This window comes from Chaetodon trifascialis, chromosome 6 (assembly GCF_039877785.1).
Source record: "Chaetodon trifascialis isolate fChaTrf1 chromosome 6, fChaTrf1.hap1, whole genome shotgun sequence".
In the NCBI taxonomy this organism is placed as follows: Eukaryota; Metazoa; Chordata; class Actinopteri; order Chaetodontiformes; family Chaetodontidae; genus Chaetodon; species Chaetodon trifascialis.
Window position 1 is genome coordinate 18578024 of NC_092061.1, and position 21171 is coordinate 18599194.

At 41.8% G+C, this 21171-nt stretch overlaps 1 protein-coding gene across 1 annotated transcript in view; it reads left to right on the forward strand.

Annotated features, from left to right (window-relative positions):
- Positions 1-10700: 10700 nt before the first annotated feature.
- srrm4 (serine/arginine repetitive matrix 4) overlaps positions 10701-21171 on the forward strand; it is a 63934-nt gene continuing 53463 nt past the window's right edge. Inside the window, exon 1 of the mRNA XM_070964706.1 lies at positions 10701-11558. Coding sequence (XP_070820807.1) covers positions 11356-11558 — 203 coding nt within the window. The 5' untranslated portion in view covers positions 10701-11355. The remainder of the gene's footprint in view (positions 11559-21171) is intronic.

Consider the following 21171-nt stretch of genomic DNA (forward strand, 5'->3'; position numbering starts at 1 on the left):
GAGTCAGACCAGGTCTATTTACTTTCCAAAACTGCAGTTGCCTGAAAATGAAATATCTTATCAGCTTTGAGCAGCCTGAGCCAAAGCACCTAGAATTTGGGGTTTACATGTTAATGAGGGGATTCTGAGTAAACTGTTAAACCAATTGAAGAGTCTGTGTCTTTGTTGGCAGCAACACAGTAACAGTGCACGCCTGGCTTTCTTCTGTAATGTGTTGGCCCTGCTTTAAAAAAGTTATTTGTAGTTTATAATTGGAAGAAGAGCCTCAAAGTTTAACTTGAGGAGATTTGTTTTAGTCCTGTCAAATATTACAGAGCTCTGGTGGTGAGGGACCACCTTTGTGATTGTGTACAAATTCATTACCTGAGTGCACAGTTACATTAACAGTGAGGTAAAACAGTGTTTGGGTACAAAGCACCAGCCATCTTCACCTTTGCAGATTCAGATTAGGAATGCAAAATATAATAAAAAATATTGATTTATTTATGTACCTTTACCTCAACATTAAAGTGGTGTACACGTTACTGTATCACCAATCATAATCCAGTAGTATAATGCAAATTGTTATAAAATGAGCCATTCTGCATCATGTGTTCTTTTACTTTTGGTATTTTCAGTGTATTTTGACACTAATATGCTTGGACTTTTACCACTACGTAATCTGTATTACCTTTACATTGCACTATTGTGCTGATACTTTTGCTTACTTTTACTTGCTTCTTCCACCACTGAGCACAAGTTGTCTGGTTTTGTATAAGCTGAGCAACTACAGGAAGTAGTAAAAAATGGGTCACAGATAAAGTTTTCATTGATGTAAACGATTTTCTGAACAACAGTTTTGACTGGTGCGTACCAGTGGAGAAGAAATTGATTACAGCTGTTCAAAGCTTTCAAACATCTAAAACATTTTTTGAAAGACTAACGGGATGAAAGGAGAATGGATTTTCCTTTGTTGGAATCAGTTGTGAGCTGTGGAGTGTTTATTTATTTTATTTTTTTTATCCTACATACCAATGCACAGTCACTCTGAGGATACATTGACAAGCACATGCTGCAGAACTACATAGCTTTTTTTGCCTGTTCAAAACTTTGTGGCGTTGTAGTTGCAAAAAATATCTGTGAGGTTATTATCACATAATTATGAGTTTGACATGTCAGAGATCGTGTGAGTCATTTATGCATATTAACGTATATTAAATGCATATTTGCTACTTTTAAACCACATACGAAATACCTATACCATACAAACTAATTCTTAAAAGTGCACACTTACTGTACACTACCGCAGTACTAAAATAAAAATGCTGTACTAATAGTACACTGTAAAAATACCACATTGAAAATGTCCCCTGTAACTTATGCTATTATATGTTTTTATCATTAAATTGTTATTACTCATGCATTAGTGTAAAAGCAAGGTTTTACCATTACTGTTGGTCGAACTGGAGCTCTTCTCTAACTAGTGTGTCTACAGTATATGAATGTAACGAATGTTTATTTTGATTATGGATTAATCTGCTAATTATTTTCTCGACTGATTTTTTTTGGTTTGCAAAAAAATCAGAAAATAGTGATAATATAATAGTGACACCTGTGTTTTGTCCGAGCACTAGTTCAAACCTCAAAATTATCAGGAATAAATTGTGAAAATGATTTCAAAGAAAAGAAGCAAATCCTCACATTTACATAGGTGGAACCATGAAGTGTTTTTATATGAAAAACAGTTACAGTAGATCAAAATAATGAGTCTTTTGTCAGTCAATTAATTCACTTGCTGTTTCACTTGCTATTCTTGTACATTTTTTACGTTTTGGATGCAAAAATCGTTATTTATAACGTAACTATTGACTAAAGCTGTCAAATAATTGCAGCGCAGTTGAAAAGTGCAACTTTTCTCTGAAAGAAGGAGAGTACAGCTTCCTCAAATTTATGTTGAAGTGACCGGATTAAATGTTACATTTCACCACTGGACTGGGGGAATTCCATCTAAAATATAAAAATCTGTTATTGGATATTGATCATCACAAAAATTAATGCTTGTCCAAACTGACTGAATACATCATTTCTACCACTTTCTCTTGCTCCCCTCCTGATACTCCTCCAGGTTCTGGCATTTCCCCCCTAATTTTTTATGGCATCATTTTTTCTATTCTCTGCAAGCAAGGGCTTTTTCAAATGACTGCAATATACTTCAGCTTCATCTATTATTCTCCATTTTGACATCTGTTATACCTTTCCTCCTCGGACAACAATGAGAGAAAAAGTGCTGCATTACAGCTTGAGCTGGAATGTGTTCATATCATCCTTCCAAGGCGGCGCTCTCACTTGGACAGATGCACAGCTGCTGCGATCAAACCAGTAACAATAAGTCAGAAGAAGGCACAGAAGCATTCGATTAATCATCCTGACAATAACATGAATCACAGGGGTTCAGAAAGCAGAAATTGTCAGATATGGAGGCTGCACATTTCTCTTAGTTTTCAGGGCTCGTTAGCTGAACTATAAAGCTCACGGCTGCATCCTAAACTTAAAACTAAATGTACAGTAAGGCTGCAGAAACAAGTAGAGCGGAGAAATGTTCTTACTGTCATATCTCTTCAAAACTTTGACAAAAGTAAGCTTGGCTGTCCCAAATGCTGTGGTGACAGCTTATCCCCAGATAATACCAGCGATTGATTTCTCTTGAAGTTATGTGGAGGTGTGCATGCTGGAAGTGAAAATGAAATAGACATGAACAATGGTATGAAAAGAAAATAGTTCTCAGGGTTTTGAAAGAAGGGTGAAGCTTAACGTCACTGTTTTCTTCTGAGTTTCACCAGAACAAAAATACAGTAACTTTCAAATTATGCATCAGTGGCACAAAAACATATTGATTTGAACACTTGCTGGTACAGAGAAAGAAACATTACATTCCTGAACAATTTGTCTTTCCCCTTTCTTGTTGAATAGATTCAAGGCTTAAAAAAATCCATAGAGATGAAACTGTCTGCTCTAACAACTGCAATTACTGTCAGCTTCTAGATCTGTCTGTGCAAAGCCATCAAACCCCACCAGTAACATTTCATACATTCTTTCTGCTTCTTCTTAAAAAATCCACTAATTTGTGGTTTACTTTGAATGGAAAGCACTTCATGCTTAGCTGTGGCAGTGTATCAGCTCACCTAGAAATTACAGAGGACTGTTCAGTTGCCGGGCTGCACGGTGGCGCAGCAGGTAGTGCGCGTGCCTCACAGCAAGAAGGTCGCAGGTCGGGAAGGTCGATTCCCGGGTCGGGCCTTTCCGTGTGAAGTTTGCATGTTCTTCCCGTGCATGCGTGGGTTCTCTCCAGGCACTCCAGCTTCCTCCCACAGACCAAAAACATGCTCATTAGGCTGATTGGTGACTCTAAATTGCCCCTAGGTGTGAGTGTGAATGTGAATGGTGTGTGTATGTGCCCTGCGATCGGCTGGCGACCGGTCCAGGGTGTACCCGCCTCTCGGCCATTGACAGCCGAGATAGGCTCCGGCCCCCCCGCGCCCCCAAAAGGGATAAGCGGCATAGAAGATGGATGGATGTTCAGTTGCCTCGTTGATATGCTTAATGAGGTGATGACGTGCAGGGCTCGGGGATTTATGTGAAATTGATTGATTTATTTTGAAAGATGTAAACATTCAACAGAGGCTCACCCGACACTTAAAAACTGAATTCACAGCAACAGAGTACAGTTGCATATCTTCAGCGATAAACACTCCTAGTGTATTAGTCATTGCTGCAGCTTGCACAGACATGAGCTGCTGCTGCTAATCAACTCTTTCAGCTGATGCTGTCTTAAACAACATGTCTGAATTGTTTCCACAGACTTCAGGTGAACGATGTCGGCACCCAGTTGTCGTCGGATCCACTTGTCTCTGTCCATCTTTGCTGAAACTAACAGAGAAACACACAGAGGATCTAAATGTCTCAAGAGGATCCTCCAGCTCTGGTCTCTCATTTGTGTTTGCCAGTGGTATAGCAATGACAGCACATGAGCTTGGCTAATCAAGCTAAGCTGACTGGTGTGCTACAACTGGTGCACTGCCAGAACTTTCCAGGGAAAACTCTAGAATGCTCTAGAATTTCTGTTCTGTGCATGCAAATACGTGGACACAGTTTTGACAGTAATATTTTGGGTCACGGGATGTCCCGAACAGAGGAAGTGGCATTCCGGCCTGAACTTCCTGTACTAACAGGATGAATACGCTCAACGCTGCACCCCTGCTAGAGCTGTGAGCAAAGATGCTCAATTAGAAATGATTTCAGTTTTTCGTGGCGTATTGATGCCCTGTCTTTACCACTATAACACAAGCACTATTCATCATAATTGGTGCTATTAATTCTTGTGTGTATGTGATGCCATGTAACACTTCAAAACCAATTACTGCCACTAGGTGCAATTCTCTCCAAGAAAACATGAAGGCTAAAACATGAAATGATGTCTCCCCACAGTTTAATGACTTTTCCTACAACAGCTCTGTGTCCTTCAGCTCAACTTTCCATATAAAACCACTGCTAGCAAAAGCACTTCATAAAAACACTCAGCAGGAGGAAGTCCACCTCATTGCCCTCAGCACAGCCCTCCAATATAACCTCGACTTCATCTCACACCAGAAAGGGCTGTTTGATATTCCCCACCATAAATGAAACATATTCTGTGTTTTGCCGGAGCGGTTCATCTCTGCCCTCTGGTTTGATTCAAGAGCCTCTGCTCCATCTTTATGCAAAGCACACTGATGAAGCAGCCACTTATCATTAGGTGACTGCAGTTGTTATACATCAGGGTTTCATGTTATCAGCTAATATATGCATTATTAATCCAGACAAGGTACCGCACTATGTCTTTATGCATACCTATTAGCAAGGAGAGCTATTAATTCCTGCCCACGCCTATAACTCATCATCAGGGGAGAGAGAGGTTCACATGACAATGCTGTCAGCAAGGGAGTATTGTGATACAATCATCCTGGTTCATTCTGTATAGAAACAAGGTGGTACACTCGTCCTCATATACACAAATGTCCAGTCAAAGTCCCCCAGAGCAGATGTACAATAAGCACGTGTGAAGAAAAAGAAATTACACAATCATAGTAGTCTATCATTTCATCTAAAGAATATGAGGTTGCTAAAACCTGCATCCACAAAACTTTGTAGATGAAAGCTGGATCTATCAGGCCATCTTGTGTTCATAGCTGATCGTTGTAGAGCCTCTTGACGAACATCGTTCATTATAAGGTTGTGTCATCCTCTAATGATAAATGTATCTTAAAGTACAAAAGAGGCTTTATTTATATATGATTATTTTCATTATTGATCACTTAGTGTGTTATTCTGTACCAGACCATCTAATTGTTTAGTTTATAAAATGTCAAAGAAGAATGCACAATGCCAGTCACAGTTTGTTGACAGTGATGTCTTCAAATGACTTGTTTTGTCCAACCAACAGCCCAAAGCCAACAGATGTCCAGTTTAGATATCCAACAACCTGTCACTTTAGAGAAGCTGGAAACAACAAATGTTCCTGCCTCTCCTGATAAATGACTTAAATGATTCATGGATTGTCAGAGTTTTCTGATGAATTGTTTCATTACTAATATAGAGCAATAATGGGAAGGTTTGCCTTCTCTCACTACGGAAAATGAGACTACCATTGTTCAATCATGGATATCAAATTAATAGTGTTTACATGCGTTGAGTCGAGTTGAGCTGTACCATGCAGTGTATTTATTATCAACAGCTTCATCGTGAGAAAATGAAAACTTGGGCTGGCCAATCACAGTACAGTACTCCCCCTTGTTTATCTCTAGTCCCAGTTCCAAATGTTTGGGCACATAAGAGATTTGAGCTCTCAGTAGGGCTGGGCGATAAAAGGATAGCGATATGTCTCACGATAGACACGTCATCAATATCAATATAAAATGCGTTCGATAAAGCATTCTATAATTTTTTTTTTTTCTGCGGAAGAAACCTGAAGTTGCGAAGCGAGGTTGGTTGCATGAACAAAGGCACTCGCTCTCAGGTAACCAAGCAACGTAGGGAGTAATCGCTGATCAGTGAGAGAGACACGCTAACATGCCAATCATGTAACAGTATCAAGTTCGGTTGCGCCATGTCGCTGTCACGTGTTTGTTGCTCCGCAAGGAGTGAGATGAGAAATAGAAAGTGAGCGCTGCAGCGAGTGAAGAAATCGTCGATAGAACAGGGAAAGTCAGCTCGCCAGTATGGAGTTTTTTGGATTTTATAAGTCGGACCGTAGTCAGACTAATGTGGTCTGTAACTTATGCAAGACTGTCGTCCCCACCAAGACCGCTAACACCACAAACTTATTTAACCACCTTAGCCGCGCTCACTCTTTGGAGCGCAGTTGTATTCACCAACGTCCAACATCTGCAACCACAGCACCACCGCACAAGCAGCTGACCACCATGCAGAGGTATCTGCTTCATTGCCTGATGACAAATCATCTAAAAGGCATGAAGACGTAACTGAGGCAGCGGCACATCATATAGCTAAAGCCATGCTTCACTGAGCACTGAGGAGAAGCCAGGTTACAAACATCTCTTACACGTGCTTTTTTTTTTCTTAAACACACTTGCAATGAAAATATAATTGAATAGTTCATGTATGTTTAGAGTAAGAAGAGTGACTAAAGTTGTTCATATGTCTAGGCTGGGTTTATAGTTCAGTCAGTGTTACTGTACGGTCTATCATGTTTGTTTGTTTGTTTGTTTGTATGTTACAGATGTCAAGTCTACCTCAGTTTCTGCTATGTTTACAAAACACTGCACATATTTGAAAACATTTTATTCACCAGAAGGTGAATCAGCTTGTGAACTTCCTGCACTAAACCTGCAGAAAAAAAGTTCTCAGGTTTCTCTCTGTTTACATTTTTACACTTTTATTTACATTTATTATTTGAGTGTTTTCCATGGTTGTGTTGACATTTCCTTTCTGCCTTGATAGCTGAGGGGATTATAATCAGAGGAAGGTTAGATTTAAAATAAAAATGTTTAAATTGAATGTATTTTTCTCCCGGTCCTTATTTTAAATAGGTCATAAAAAATATCAATAATTATCGATATCGACCAATATAAAACACTTATATCGCAATAGAGTTTTCTGCCATATCGCCCAGCCCTAGCTCTCAGATAAGTTTTACCAAGGTCTCAGACCTTAATTAGCTTCATAGGTCTATGGCTTGTCCACAATCATCATTAGTTAAGGCCAGGTGATGCAAATGTCAAAACCTTTTAAATACTGCGACTCTTCAGACCTCGTCCCAGCAATCAACAGCCGTAGGTTCCTCTAAGCAGCTGTCTGACTCTCTGAAAATTAAAATAATTCATGGCCACAAAGCATAGGAAGGCTATAAGAAGACAGCAAAGTGTTTTCACGTATCCGCTCCCTCAGTCGAGTCATTATGTGATTAAGAAATGACAGTTAACAGGAGCTGTGGAGGTCAAAGTGAGGTCAGGAGAACAAGAAAACTTTCTGAGAGAGCTGCTCGTTGGATTGCTAGAAAGGCAAATCAAACGTTCGTTTGACTGCAAAAGATCTTCCTGAAGATTTAGCAGAGTGTATGGGAGTCATGCTCTGTTGTACTGTGCAGCCTCACCTGCACAAATATGAGCTTCAAGAGTCATCAGAATAAAACCTTTACTACATCCTCACCACAAAATTCAGCATCAGAAGTTTGTAAAGGAACTAAACAGGCCTGATGCATTTTGGAAACAAGCCCTGTGGACTGATGAAGTTAAAATAGAACTTTCTGGCTGCATTGAGTGAATGTATGTGAGAAAAAGGGTGCAGAATTTCATGGGGGAAAAAAAAAACCTCTCCAGCTGTCAAACATGGACATGGATCGATCATGCTTTGGGCTTGTGTTGCAGCCAGTGGGCACAGGGAACATTTTAGTGATAGAGGGAAGAACAGAATCAATTAAATACCAGCAAATTCAGGAAGCAAACATCACAGTAAACATCACTGTAAAAAAGTGCAGACTGCAGATGAAAAGAGGATGGCTTCTAGGACAGGAAAATAAACACACCTCAAAATCCACAATGGACTACCTCAAGAGGATCAAGTTGAAGGTTTTGCCATGGCCCTCACCCTCGCCTCACCTAAACATCATTGAAAATCTGCGTATAGGCCTCAGAAGAGCAGTGCAACCCAGCAGTCTCACAGAACTAGAAGAATTTTGCTGGAAGAATTGGTGGAAATTTCACAAACAAAACCTGAAAGAGTCCTAGCTCCCTACAAAAATCTTTATAAGCTGTGGTAGTTGCCAATGGGAGTGTCACTAACTAATGACCGTGCAGGGTGCCCAAACTGTTGCTTCTGGCCCTTTTCTTTTTTGTTATTTTGAAACTGTAAAAGGAAATAAAAGCAATAAACAAAAGGAAGCAATCTTGCTTAAAATTTTAAAGTAATATGTCTTTATGCTGTTTGGAAATCAAGCCATCTTTTACTTGTATAGCTATTCACAGTGACAGAAACTTTGACCAGGGGTAATATGGTTGTATGCCACCATATTATACTCTGGATTATAATTATGCTGTTGTGTGAACTAAACAAGCAATTGTGCTTCCAGAAATTATTATGTTTTCTTTGCTTTTTGTTTGCCATTTTTTTAGACTAGAAAAACAACTATTTGTAAAATAACAAGCACTGGAGTATGGTTATAAGTAGAGTAATGCAAAGGCTGTGATTTGTTGTATTTAGTTTTGCAAGCAGGCAAGCATAAAACATAGAAACAGACACATTTTTGTACACTGCTTGATGTGAAATGAAGGTTTTCTACATTGCAGTTATAGTATATCAGCCACATTTGCTGTCTCATGTGACACCTTGCAAGCAATTCCAAAAGTCTATAAATAGTATTTATCCTTCAAGGTATTACACAGACTGTTTGTTGTAGCTTAAACAGGGGTGGCATCCCTGTAGTACTCAATAATCCCCCCCAAGATTTCCAAATAGAGTCCCACAAGTTACAGCAGTGGCAAACAGCTGATGATACACAGCATTAGAAATGGAGCTAGGAAGAGAGGGAAAGGGTGGGGATGGAGATTATTGAGCTGCTGCTCTGTGTTATGTGTCGTGTAGAAGCAGACTGGAGAGGAGAGGAGGAGGTATCCGACGGCAGGGAAAAGCTGAAACCCCCGGGGGGGAGGTTTGTGTCAGCCACAGGCTCCTGCTGGTCCTCACTGAGCCAAGCCTTTTGTTATGCTGATTTACTCGGCCTTTTGTCCAAGACACTGATGGAGAGTGTGTGTGTGTGTGTGTGTGTGTGTGTGTGTGTGTGTGTGTGTGTGTGTGTGTGTGTGTGTGTGTGTGTGTGTGTGAGAGAGAGAGAGAGAGAGAGAGGGGGGGGGGGGGGGAGAGGACAAGAAAGAGAGAAAGACTGACAGAGTTTACAACATTTTGCAGACTATTTGTAGAGTGGACCTATCAATAATCGTATACTCAGGGGATATAGAAAATGATAGCATCATCCTATACAACACTTAATAAATACAAACTGAAAAGGGTTAATTATTGATGAGACTGGACGAGACAGTTGTTGATTCAACTCTTTGGTAATCCTTCAGGATGATGTTAAGAGGGTTGCAGTATTTCATCAGCTCTTTGTACAGATATCATTCGATAACTGCCGTGCAGACAAAAGATGTGGCGTCAACACATATGGCTATACGATGACATTTATTGGATAATTTGACTTGTTCACCATCAACATTAGTCACGGTGGTGGTGACAGGAGGTTCAATATAACAGGCATAAAAAAGGCAATGCATCGCAAAGCGGTAATGAGCAGCAGCATAACACGTCACAGAAAGGTTGACTGGAAGATGGGATGTTTTGGAGGGAGCTGATAGGTTTGACGTTTGTCACACAAAAGAGATGAGGAGGCTAAAAGCGTGGTGATAAAACAATGGGAATGTCTGAGTGGTTGCATTGTCATTGCATTGATTTGTCTGCCGTCTGTACACCCAGTGTACATGTAAAGGAAATGTAAAAAATAAAAGTGTCAATAATGACAAAAAATACAATCATTTACTGAGCGAAACCTTGAAACTTCATTTTGTCAAGCATTATTTGCTTTAAGAGGGGAAATTGTCAGGCTGAAACTTTTTATTATCGATTTAGTTTTTGGCCTTTAAATGTCAGGAAATAGTAAAAAATAAAAAAAACACATCACAGTTTCCCAAGGCCACAGGTAACACCTACAAATGTCTTGTTTTGTCTGTCCAACAGTCCAAAACCCCAAAATGTTCCATTTACAGTGATAAATAAACAGAGGAGAGCAGCAAATCCTCACATGGGAGGGGAAAAAAAACTCAAGAGATTAATCGATTGGCAAAATAGTTGCTGATTAATCTTCTCTTCCCGAACTCATCGATTAATTGAGTATTTGTTGCAGCTTTAGCAGTTACTGAAAAAAGAAAGGATGGAAGGAAAGAAGGATGACAGAAACAGAGGCACAGAGAATCAAAGGATAAAGAGAGGGAGAAGCTGATGCTGGCGTTGGCACGATGAGACGTGAACCTCATCAAGGGATAGTGGATTGAGACAAGTGTAACAGAGAGAGAGAGAGAGAGAGAGAGAGAGAGAGAGAGAGAGAGAGAGAGAGAGAAGGTGTCCCTCTCCCCAGCGTCCAGCCCCCAGCCCTGACGTCACAGGCTGAGAGACACAAAACAAGCGTCTCTCAGCTGAGCTTCTCACTCCATCCTGCACTCTCGCGCTCTCCAGCGGACCCTCACGCCTGCCCTCAGACACTGACACCCGCTCAGCCCTGAGCCGGGCTGCGTACAGCCATTGTCTCCCTGCACAGCAGCGCACTCCAGCAACAAGACAACTGCCTGGTCCCTCACTCCTCAGGACTGAAACATGCTCCGTCTCTTGCAAGTGATGCCTGGCTCTGTGTGATCCTGCCGACGGGAGTGCACACGGGAGAAAGGAGTGCTCCGCAACCCCCAACCCCCCCTCCGTCCCCGTCCCAATAAAGCAGATGTGACAGAAGAGGAGAGGCGAAGAGAGAAACACAATCTCCCCCACCCCTCCTTCCCTCATCTGGGAGAACAATACCCAGCCTCCAGTTGGAGAGGGTCAGCTTTTGTCCCTCTCCCCACGCTCCCGCTCCAGAGCCAAGAGCAGACAGACGCGCTGACACACTGACCTGCTGCTCTGAGAGGAGAAGACGGCGCAACAACAGTTGCTGCGCTTTTTACGCGGTTTGATTCAGTACTTGGACAGCTCCTGAGCAACAACCAGCCCGCGAGCGCGCGCGTGTGTGTGTCCATGAGCGTGTAGACTCTTCTGGTTTGGTTTGGAGATCAAGAGCTGCAGATGCAACCCGCGTGTTCCCTCCAGCTTGGCCCCTGCGGCCCCTCTGCACCCCTGGGGTCGCAGGACAGCACCACCGGCCTCCAGCAGCTGGGAGAGAAACAGCTCTTTGAGAAGTTTTGGAAGGGGACTTTCAAAGCTGTGGCCACCCCGAGACCGGAGAGCGTCATCGTGGCCAGCATCACCGCCCACAGGAGGGTGACCAAGTGAGTCCTCTACTTTCTTAATGCAAACACATCTGTTTGTAATCCATGTGTTTGCTGTCCAGCTTCTTCAGTGAGAGTTGTCAAAGATCGTCAAGCTTTTTGTATTTTCGAGTAGCTCTCCATTAACACATGCTTGTTTCTACAAAACATCAGCAAGCTGTTTTTGAAGTGATTGCTGAGGATGCTGACAAGTTATGTAAATGTACTGATCAGGTTCTGTGTCACATACAGTATGTATTCATCGGATTTCTTCGAAGATTTCACACAAAGAAAAAGTCCCAGAGTCAGTGCATCTCCAAACACCATGCTTTTGGTTGTAAAGTAATTATTTTAGACGTCTTGGTTGCATGAAACAGTTGTTTCAGCAACATTAGAACACACTATTGTCTTGCAATGCGGTCACGTAAAGATAAAAGTCATTCTAAAAACCCTTCACCTTTCATCCAAATTCAGGCCAGTTTTGACACATAGGCATCTTTTGACCCACAAATCAATGTTTATCTGCGCCTTTTAAGAGGTTAAGACCTCAAAACATGTCTTTGGTGTTGATTTTTCACCAAACACTATGCTCTCTCTCCACTTTTACATACAGTCGTGCACATGTGACGTACAGCCAAACGCAGCTGGCACGAACAGTGTGTCGTTCAGTTAATTGTCAACTGCAAAGGTTATGTGGCAGCATCATCATGCCTCTAATGTCAGCCTTGTCCCCTCTTCCCCACTGTGACATGGCTCTGTGCCAGTGTCAGTTGAAGGAGCAACATGCCACACGTTTGTTCCCCCACTTTCATCCCTCCGACAAAAGGTTAGCTGTAGCTCTCAAAGCCTCAGAGGGGAGGAGAGGGAAGGACGAATTATCTGTTGCCCTTTCTCCTCCTTATCCCTTCGTTTTATCCGTCTTTGCTCCTGTGTGCACGATCAAACATCAGCCATCTTTTATCCATGCACTGCTCTGCCTGCTGGGCCTGTTTGTCAAACACTTCACAACACCGGCAATGACACCGCTTCCTTTGAGAGACGCGTACAGTATTTGTAACAGAACACCTGACAAATGGTCCAACAGGTAGAACGTTTTGCTCAAGCATACTTGCAGACACACATTTGCACTTGCGTACTTGCATATCAAATGATGCAGCTTGCTTGGATGACCTTTGAATGGTTTTGACACCCACTATCAACTTTCTCTTATGTGAAATTAGCAATGTTAATGAGGATTAGAATGGCCCATTTCATCCTATATCGGCACAGGCAGCGGAAAGACACACTGAACCAGATAATGTGTCTTTAATGGGTTCTATTACAGCAGGACCATAATGCTGCACATGGCCTGGTTATAAAGGATTTTATTAGCTTGTAGGATATAACCAAAAAGAAACACTTTATTGCAAAAACATTACCAAACCAGCCTCTTTTTCCCTTTGTGCGCCAGCTCAGCCATCTAACCAAATAAGCTGCAGCCTCAATTTTCCCGTCAATCAACCACAGCCCGGCACTGACGAAAGACTCAAATCTATTTGGAGAAACTGGCAAAAAAGAGAATGAAATTAGAAACAAAGCAAATGAAGCCACAAAAAAAGAAAAAGAAATGTAATGTCCCTGGCTGCCGTGAACTGAGCAGCCTTTTTCAAATAGCTGCAGACTCTGGAGCGGGGCCCAGCTGTCTCTTCAGCTTCAGCTTCTCTGGGAAGGAGGCTCTCCTCAAGTGGCTTTGCCCCTCCACGGGCTCCGTCCGGGTGACAGTGACAATGATGACAGCATGGCAGGGGCAGGCGAGAGCGAACGTCCCCAGAGAGCAGACATAATGTTGCTAATTCGCCCGAGTCTCTTGGTGAAAGAAGGCAGAGGCATCTCCGTTGTCTGCCCGCCCTCTCTTGCCCCGCCTCTGTGTGTGTTAGCAGGAGGGTATAATGCAGAGGGACTTTCGGGTGATACAGATTGTACATAATGAGTAAAAACACAACAAACAAACCCAACGCCCAGAGAATATGGATGCAGGAGGAAGCTTAGGCGTCCTCCCTCCCTCCCCGCTGCACTGTTGATTTTGCCCGAGCTGAGTGTGACTGGGGAATGCTTAGACCATCAGAATGCATGGCCTTAGGCTTGCTCCTCTGCCTCGTTCTCTCCAAGAGGAAGCATCATTATTCACTGTGGATAACTGAGGGGTGATGAACAATTGCAGTGAAAGTGAGGGGGCATTATGTACAACAAGCAGAGAGGGAAAGAAGAGAGGAGACGGAGGGGGAGCCACGGGGAGACGTTTCATGTTCAATCAGCACAGGTCTTTTTTCTGCTCCTGCTGTCCTCGCCTCGCCTTTCTGTTCTCCTCCTTCTCTCTCCCTTAACTCCCAAATTAAAAATGCTGGAGGGGCCCGAGAGCCACAGAGGAGTAATTAGAGTTTGTTGTTCTCCCTCTGTCCTCCCCTCTCCGTCCTCCCTGTCTCCTCCTCTTCAGGCCAGTCACACCGTGGAGGGGAGGAGTTCATTGGCTCTGTGCAGCGGGGTGGGGCTCCGCTCAAAACCATTATGACCCTGCAAGCTGTTTTGTTCACGGGGGGCTCCTCATTTAATATGCAGCCTGGCTAACTGTGGGTTGTGTGTGTGCGTGAGCGCAAGTGTGTGTGTGTGTACTTGCGTGCATCTGCACTAGAAATGTTTTGCACCAACTGCAAAGGTCTGAAATGAGGGTGTAAGCTTCTGCGTACGTGCGTGCGCGTGTGTGTGAGTGTGTGGCTGGCGTGTTACTGGGGTCTTGTCCAACTCCATGGCAGATGGCAGGCTCGAGTGAATGCAATAGAAGGGAGGGGGGAGTGTGTGTGTGTGTGTGTGTGTGTGTGTGTGGTAGGGGGTTTCAGGCCTCTTACCTCAGCAGATGCTGGTTTAACGAGGAAAAGAGGGAAAGGGTTTGGAGGGGCTTGTACACTGACAGCACCAGTGGGAATATCCAGCGGGGTGGACAAAATAACAGAAACACCTCAGAATAGAAAGCAGTGTGATCCAAATACAGCCCAAAAAATGACCATTAAGTCGAATCAACGATCATGGGGGGACTTCTGCAGCAAAGGCTGGACAATCACAGGCCTAAACCCAGATGGGAAAGTGCCAGTGGAAAGATAAAAGCTAATAACGGACAGAACATTGGGTCCAATGGTGTGAAAAAATGATTTTAAGACCCAAGTGGGTAAGACATCCAGAGAGCAGGGAGAGGATTTCATGGAGGGGACTATGTCTTCCAGGGTTGACAGACCGTTTAGCCCATAATGAGAGTAAAAGAGCAGGCTCAGGAGAGATGTAGGTTTCACATGAGAAATCTGTAGTCTGATTTCTGCTGTTTTTAATGATAAAGTGATTAAGGAACTCTTTACAGGTTGCTGTGGTGACTTCATGAAGTGGCTCAGAGGAGGGCTCATCACTGAGTCAGTGGTCTGAAATAAAACCCTGGCATTGTGGCTTTGAGAGGTAATCAGCTGGGAAAAAATATGTATTCTTTTCTTTTTGTGTGACACTAGATTTTCATTGGACTTCAGAGGGTAAATAAAGGGTCATTAAGCTTATCTTTCTGCTTTCCTGCACTTTCTTTTATGTGATCATTTAGCTGCAACATCTCATATTAAACCCATTGTGTTATATTGAAGGATAATAAAAGTTTATTATGGCTTGAGCATTCATTTAATAACTTGCCATCCTATCAGTTATAATAATACTGATAATAATACTCAACAAGTTAATAGCTGAAATCTGGGAATACATTGCTACAATTAAGTCTGACAGACAGGTTGTAAACATGCCAGAACATGTTAACCACTTTATTTTGAGGTAAAACTGAAAGTGAGTCAACCTGAAATTACAGTAATGGAATAGACGAGCTGTTTCGAGTGCCCCTAGTTTTGGAAGTCAAAGTCAATGTTAGGTGACTGACAGCGAGCTCTGCATTGCAACTTGGATCTGCAGGAAACTCTCCCGGCCAAAATGTTAGTGCCAAATATGAACAACTGTGTGAGAAAATATCAGTCAAAGAATTTAAGAGAAGTTAACTGTGATTCCCAAGGGGCATTTCTGCATCAAACGTCCATCATCAAGTTCAAAACTCAGTTAAAAGCATCTCTAATGAAAGCTAAATACGACGCTGTGGTGAAAACTAATGTGTCTGCAGCTGAAATGTTGGATTCTGGGTCTATTTTGGATGGATTTTCAACTGCAGCAACAAATATTTTAAATTTGCTACCACTGAGACTAATGGGTATTGTAATATATGCCACTTTGCAACTCTATTACCCCCCACTCACACACAATGAACAGGAAACCTGTGTGTGCAGACAAGTTACGCAAGTACGGCCGATCAAATCCTTCTGAATGCCTTTCTTTTCAAAATAATAATGCGGTTTGTTTACAACCTGTATGGCTGTCAGCCTGCTTTGGTTCCTTTCGCCATCACAATTCATATCAGCAAAGTCACCACAAATGTGTGATTGCAGTGGAAACGATTTGTCTTGAGTTTGAATTTCTATGATGGCCACGTTAGTCCTAAAGCACGCTGGAAATCGTCCGCAAATTGACACAAATACAGGCATAAAAATGTTCTGAGCGTGGGAATAAATGAATACAGGATATAGAGTCTCAAGAACATCAAGCAGTAGCAGGCAGAGCTCCCCCCCGGGACGAAGCGTCTCTCTCTCTCTTTCTCTGCAAGAATGACAAACATGATTTAGTGAGGAACGGGGGGTTTGTCTGCCGTTATATATCTCTCTGTCTGTGCTTCTGCTGTCTTCATCACCGAGTATCTTTAGCCGACTTCCCTCCGTGTCCTCACATCAGTATCTCTCCCCTTTCTGCTCGCAGTATCTTTCCAGCGTGCGTTAACTCGCCCTCTCTGTGTCTGTGTCATATTACTCAGAGCACTCATGATGCGGCTGCTGAGGCATGCTGACAACAGAGTAGGAGATGATGCCCGCTCCCCGGGCAAGAATCAGACTTATCACTAAAATGGATTCACATTTGATATTGATTCCCACACAGCCGATCCATTTGAATCAAGCCAGTGTCAGTGACTTAACACTCGATGTACCGTTCCAGTGTGTCTTACAGCGGGATGCATTTCATATGTGACAGGAATGGGGGCTCGAAGAGAGATGCTAATAGGTGTAGATTTCTATTTGGCATTGATTTCTGCATTGCCAATCCATTTGAAACAAACCAGTGTCACATGATTGATACCTGCTAACACTGTCACAGCATGTATTTGAGCATTTGGAGGCATTTAAGGAAACTAAGACAATGATGTTTAAGTTTCAAAACCGGAGTTTAAAAAAGCATGCAAACATGCAAAGTCATATCAATACGTGGGAAAAGTTAAACATAAAGATTTTGATTAAGTCATGTACAAACATGCAGTGTACAAACTGGTTGCCAATAAAAGGGGAGTGATCTGCTCTCTCTTCTTGTCTTTTGTCAGTAGTCTGGCTGCTGCTGCTTTTGTCCAATTTGCAAATTGTTTTCTGATTTATGCCTGTTAGGAGGCCGTTACAGTAATCTCACCATACAAAAATAAAAGCACGCACGGTTGACAATTTCCCTTAAATGCTAAAGCCAAGACTGGACAACCTTGCTAATAAACAATCCGAAAAGAGGGTTCAAACAAGACAGAAGGCTGAGTGCTGTTGGAAAACAGGACAGTGTGATGCAGAAGACTGCTAATTTGTTGTTTGGGTGTACACTTCTTGAAAAGCCTTTCAGTAACAAAGAGAAAGTTGTTTATAGCTTTGAAGATCAAGCATTCTTGAGTTTGTCCAATGCGCTTTGAAAGGGTTTCATAAGAACTAAGATATGCACAATTTCCACAATTTCCCCCACAAAAAGTGAATTGCTCAGCTGAAATAAAAAGAATTTCAAAGGATTCACCAAAATGTGGTTATAGAAAGCCAAAATTGTACTCCAATTTGCTGTATTTACAGACCGTGGAAGCAACCCTGAAATGGACGATTGGAGTCATTCTAATTAAATCCTATTTTCTTTCATATCGTATCAGAATGCTAAGAAAGTAGGATCACTGAATTGGGTCTCTTTGGGTCGCATGCATCGAGAAATTTTGTGGGGAAAATAATAGCCAGCAGTGGCTGTTGGAGGATTGTTGCAGAAAAGCTGAGGCATATTGATACTCTCCAATCATTTAATTCATTTTGGGAGTCACTGCCAATCAATCTATTCAGTTGATTGATTATTAAGATATATTGATATTTTTAATGGATATGCTCATAACAAGCCAAGTAATGCTGTAGTGGCAAAACTACTGAGCGTACCGTATTAAAAGAAGTGTTTTATAGCTTAAGAATTTAATGTTTTATTTGTTTTTTAAACTGTACGTGTTGCCTTGCTGTACTGGAGCAGCATGTGTTTCTCACATATGGCTTATTGAAAAAAATCCTTTTCCATCCATCACTTAAACTCAAGACATGAATACTTTGAGCTAATTTTTAGTGGCAATTAAGTAACGCCACCATATATTCTAAAGTGAAGGCAACCTGCAGAGGCAAGCCAGTCAGGGTACTTCTGCTGTTTCAAGCAGCAGCGTAACCATCTGTATTTCCTGTGAATACCTGCAGCGTGCTATTGCACCACGTCCAGTGCCTTTCAAGGACTGCTGCAGTTGGATAGAGAGGGAAACACGAAGGTTGTTGTGATTTAATCTCATCTTAATCTATAACAACTGTGTATTATTTAGTGGAGGATTCAGCGAAAGGGTTTTTTAACTTTATCAACAGGCCCAAAAACCTGACAGCCAAGACGACAGCACATTAAAGGTAACATAAGAGAGACATTCACTGGCCCATAGCACAAAATGACTGTAATATATCAGTGGTGGGGGGTGGGGGATAAATGCCAATGACTCAACAATTACTTCCAAAGGTGATATGTGCAGCTCTTAAAGCTCACTTTGACATTTTCAAATTTAACCCTTGTCTCTGCATCACAAAGGCTCAACCTGGCAGTGTGAGAAATTAGCTTAGCTTTGACAACGCTCCTATCGATTCTGGGAAAAAACATACTGCTAACTTGTGAAAAATGTTTAATGTGGCCTCAGCATGATGGGTAACAATGGCCGTGTCTCCGAGCAGCACGTCTCTGTGAATGGGAACCTCAAAAAGTCTTTGATATTTGCATCTAGCCCATCTCTTTCTTTTTTGTTCTCATATACGCACTTCATGAAAAGATGTAAGATTGTGAGCTTGATGAATCAGAGGATGGAGCTGCTCTGAATACTTTTGTGAACACACACACACACACACACACACACACACACACACACACACACACACACACACGTTATGTGCATTGTTATTACTGTATTCAATGGTTTAGTGCATCAAAAGCCCTCAAGGCATCAACATGCAATGAAGAGTTATATCCCTCAATAGAATCAACACATGAACAAATGTCTGTACAGTCGTTACACTTTCATTGTTTTACTCTGCATGCCAGGAAGGCAGCATGGACACCATATAAAGAGGGGGCTCTAACCTAGAAAAAAACATAAAGAGAAATGACATAAACTCAGAATTGACATCAATGGCGGCGGTGAAAGAGCGATAATGACGGCTTGGGCAATTGTAAGACTTGAGAAGCAGTTTGAATCCATCATGAAGACAAAGGCAACCTTTAATTTGTTCAGCAAGACATACTGAGGAATTGAATTTTAAACTTCTGCACTGAAACAAAAGCAACCGACGCTGTCACAAGAAAGAGTCATTGCAGCACATTTTTACTCAAACTCAAACATGCATGTTGGTCTGTTCAAGACTGCAGCACAATATGTATTTATCTTTATTCTCGCAGCAAGTACACTGTCGCCTTAACCTGACCCCGAACCTTCGTCACAATATAATCCAATATGGTAACCATAATGATAACAAGCCTTGAGGAAGTGAGGACCTCACTTTGAAGGATTTCTTATGCCGCCTCTTCTTGTGAGGATATTTGGTAAACAACAGAATACACGTACACAACTGCTTTCAATTGCAGATACCAACCTATACACACACCAAGGCAAATACATATGTGGGCATGCACATATAGTACATATCGACAGTGACACGTCACGCCATGGGGGGGTCAATGTGATAATTCCTCCAGAGCTGAGCAGCAGCGACAGCATTTTCCAAGATGAAAGCAAAGAGCTGAGCGTTAACCCTTTCCATCAAACATCAGCTCAAAGCTGCTGTGAAATTTCCACCTCAGGGATCTCAGTTCCCAGCCTGTGGTTCACCTCTGTGAAGAAAATGCCACACACTGACTTCCTCCTGCAGCTGCTGCTGCTGCTGCTGCTGCTGCTGCTGCTGCTGCTGGCTACTGTGAAGTCTCATATCCTGAGCAGCATATTTAAAAAATGTATATGGTGCAGAATTCTAATTTTTCTGTTGTTTTGTTTCGTTTTGTTTTTTTTTTTGTGGAAAAAAACAAAAACAAAAACCTTTCTTACAAATCTGAAGGTCGAGCGTAATGACGGCCTGACGGGGGGAGGGCCTGTTTCTGCCTCAGGCCAGACATCATCTGACCTTATAGCCAAGTAACTTAATGATGTTTTAGTTTATTTCAGCTGACACTAGTATTCCTGTTTGTGCCTCATACTGGTTTATATCCAATGTCACATGGAACAAAAGAAGCTCACATTCTTTCATTTCTGTCTTGAGGTGCAGGCGATGTCAGACTTTAATTCACAGATGGTCAAAAAATTTAGCATCTTTACCAGCTCCTTTTTAATGGTTTCCTATTGTGTAATATTTACTAATCATGTCCTGAGGTGTTTTATATAATTTGTATACTTTTTCTACAATTTCTAAATTATACTTCCAAAAGTCCTACATTAAACATTTTTCCAAAATAAAAGCACAGCTTAGAACTAAAATGTACTTATGTACTGAAAGTGAAAATGTCCATTGTGAAGAATTTCAAGGCAACAATGTGATTCAAAGAAACAATCCAGATGACAATAAGAGGCTGAAAATTAACCCAAAAAAACATGCCAACACATTTCTGTCTGTCACTAAAGACAGAAATGTCTCTGTGCCCTCATAGATGCAGAATTTATAAGTTTGTTCTGTATATCAATCAAAGATATAGATGCTCACTGAGCACCAGTAAAACAGAAGGCCATGATGTAATCTGGCTGCTACAAAGACAAATGTTCTGCCCTAATGGCAGAGAAGGGTGTACCGATTTAGTCTAAGCTAGTTTTTACGCCTGAGTTGTTTTATTTCCATAATTATAACACAAAGAAATAAACATTAGCCCCGTTTGAAAGTTTACTGTCTTCTTCAATGGAATTTGAAACTGTTCATGTGTACAAGTGAAGCAGAGCAGTATGGATCTGTTCTGCACCTGGTTGCACTTACTTTATGTTAAAATCGAGTGCAGTGACATTTAGAAAGACTCATGGCATTTAAGTCCATTAACATAGTAAATTGTGTTCACAAGATGTGTGTGTGCATGCATGTGTGTGTGTGTCATGTTTTGTCAGTTTGCCAAGTGCAGACTCTGCAAGAATAAAAGCAGATGAAAAGAATCATTATCAATGCGAAAAACGTCTCTGAAATATAAAGACACTGATTTCTTCTGCAAAAAG